This window comes from Pundamilia nyererei, unplaced genomic scaffold (assembly GCF_000239375.1).
Source record: "Pundamilia nyererei isolate P.nyererei 1_Seehausen unplaced genomic scaffold, PunNye1.0 scaffold00444, whole genome shotgun sequence".
Taxonomy (NCBI): Eukaryota; Metazoa; Chordata; class Actinopteri; order Cichliformes; family Cichlidae; genus Pundamilia; species Pundamilia nyererei.
Window position 1 is genome coordinate 134056 of NW_005187845.1, and position 2148 is coordinate 136203.

At 46.9% G+C, this 2148-nt stretch overlaps 1 protein-coding gene across 2 annotated transcripts in view; it reads right to left on the bottom strand.

Annotated features, from left to right (window-relative positions):
• Positions 1-2148, bottom strand: part of LOC102210322 (NACHT, LRR and PYD domains-containing protein 12-like) — a 35898-nt gene that overhangs the window by 13062 nt on the left and 20688 nt on the right. For both annotated transcript variants that reach the window (XM_005753623.1, XM_005753621.1), the window contains one exon: positions 667-834. In XM_005753623.1, coding sequence (XP_005753680.1) covers positions 667-834 — 168 coding nt within the window. The remainder of the gene's footprint in view (positions 1-666; positions 835-2148) is intronic.

Consider the following 2148-nt stretch of genomic DNA (forward strand, 5'->3'; position numbering starts at 1 on the left):
GCCCCCTGATACGTGGGCAAAAGGCAGGAGATCAGGTGGGCTTGGGGCTTAAGAGGTTAAGCACTGGACCAGGGTCCAGTGCACATGGACACCCTAGGCCACAGGTTAGTTATCCCCCTCTGACAGAGATTCAACAGAATTCCAAGGGAAACTGGGTATATAGATCATCAATAAATCATGTTCAGCTCCATTGCTGAAGCTGCAACAACCTCCACACAGAGGTTGGTGCCTGTCATAGTGGTAACCCCTAAATCAGATGGGGGGCACCAGAGGTGAAGGGAGCCATAAGGCTCAAGAAGCAGTCCTATTTGGATTGGTTAGCCTGTGGGAGCCAATAGGTACCAACAGGCCAAGCAGAACGCAGCTTGGGCAGTCACAGTAACAAAAACTTGGGTCAAGGAGGAGTTCGTGGAGGCCATGGAAAAAAACTTCCAGATTGCCTCAGATAGAATCTGGTGCTCCACCTGCACTGTGTATAGTGCAGGTGGAGCACTGATGACTTCAACTGAGGATATTGTCATACCATGGAAGGAATGCTCCAAATATAGGGGGATCACACATCTCAGCCTCCCTGGGAAAGTCTATGCTGGGGTAGAAAACCCTTTCTCTTACTCAAACTTATGTTATATACTTTCATTTCTGCACAACATAAACAGGGCATCTTACCCCAGTGTTTCCAGTCTACAGTTTCGACCCTCCAGAAAGCCACACAGCTGTTTCACTCCGGAATACTGCAGGTTGTTCTGACTCAGGTACAGCTCTCTCATGTTGGAGGGATTGGACTTCAGTGCTAAGCCCAGACAGCTGATCTCCGATAACCTGCAATTCTCCAGTCTGAATAATAAATGAAAGATTTAAGTTAATTAGTTATGTGCTTGAAATTCTTCAGTGTTTTATAGTTTTCTTGGAGCTGAAAATTCAGATTCAGTTTACAGAAGTCCAGTAAAGTGAAACTTCAAATGGCTGAAGCTTGCAGAATGCCCGCCTTTTTGTCCAAGTTGTATTCCTGAACTAGTAGAGCCAATCTCTAGAAGTAGGAAATTGGATTATTGATGTCATCAGTTCCCTTCTGGAGCCCCCATGGCACTGGCGTCCACCTCCAGGCTGAATGCTCTAATGAAATCTGGGGCGGCCAGCACTGCACAGGAGGGACTTAGCACCATCAAAGATGTGTTGGCACTCAGTGGTCCACATAAAAGGTTCCTTTGGGCTACAGAGGCGGGTTAGAGGGGCCACCACGGTTGAGAAGTTCCAGCAGAAACACCGATAGTAGCCCACGAGGCCCAGGAACCGCCTAAGTTCCCGCCAGGTGGTAGGAACAGGGTAGTTTACTACCGCCGCCACTTTGGCATTCACAGGGCACACTTAGGGACCAACCCACCAGCAGTCACCCTCCTGTTCTCGGCCAGGATTGGTCCCAAAACTGACTCCCCAAGGATCATTTCCCCCCCCTGCCGGGTGCGGGTGGACATGAAACTGGAAAACCTAAACTGGGCAAAACTAACAAAACAAACCAGAAACGAAGATGCAGGGAGATCCGGGGAAATACACAGAGAGACACAGGGAGACCGAGGGAAACAACACAGACCAATTAGTTTAGGACGGGTGAACATACACTATAAGTACACATACCAGTAATCAGGGATGGGAAACAGGAGGGAAACACGCCTGGAGGACATAACAGCTGACGAGGTAGGGGAAACGTAAACAGAACACACTGACATAAGACAGAGACTTTCAAAGTAAAACAGGAAACACATACACGTAATGACACAAACTCAGAAATGCAGGCCAGACACAGATATACACGGACAGAAAGAAAAGAACACTAACCGAGGAAGAACAGAAGCAAAATTACAATAATAGAAAACACAAAACGCTGGGTCAAAAGGACCCAGGATCATGCCGTAAAATCTACAACACCACTCTCCTGACTCCACCTATCAAACAATTAGAGCTGGGCGATAGAACGATAACGATATGTATCGCGATATAACTTTTACTCGATAGAGAAATTAAGCTATAACGATAGACCTCGCCGCTCTTGTCCTCTAAAACAAAAAAAAAAAAAAAAAAAACAGCCAATCCAAATTAAGTAGCGCAGAGCCGAACCCAGCACCACCGTGTGACTGCTGGGATTTTTAAAAA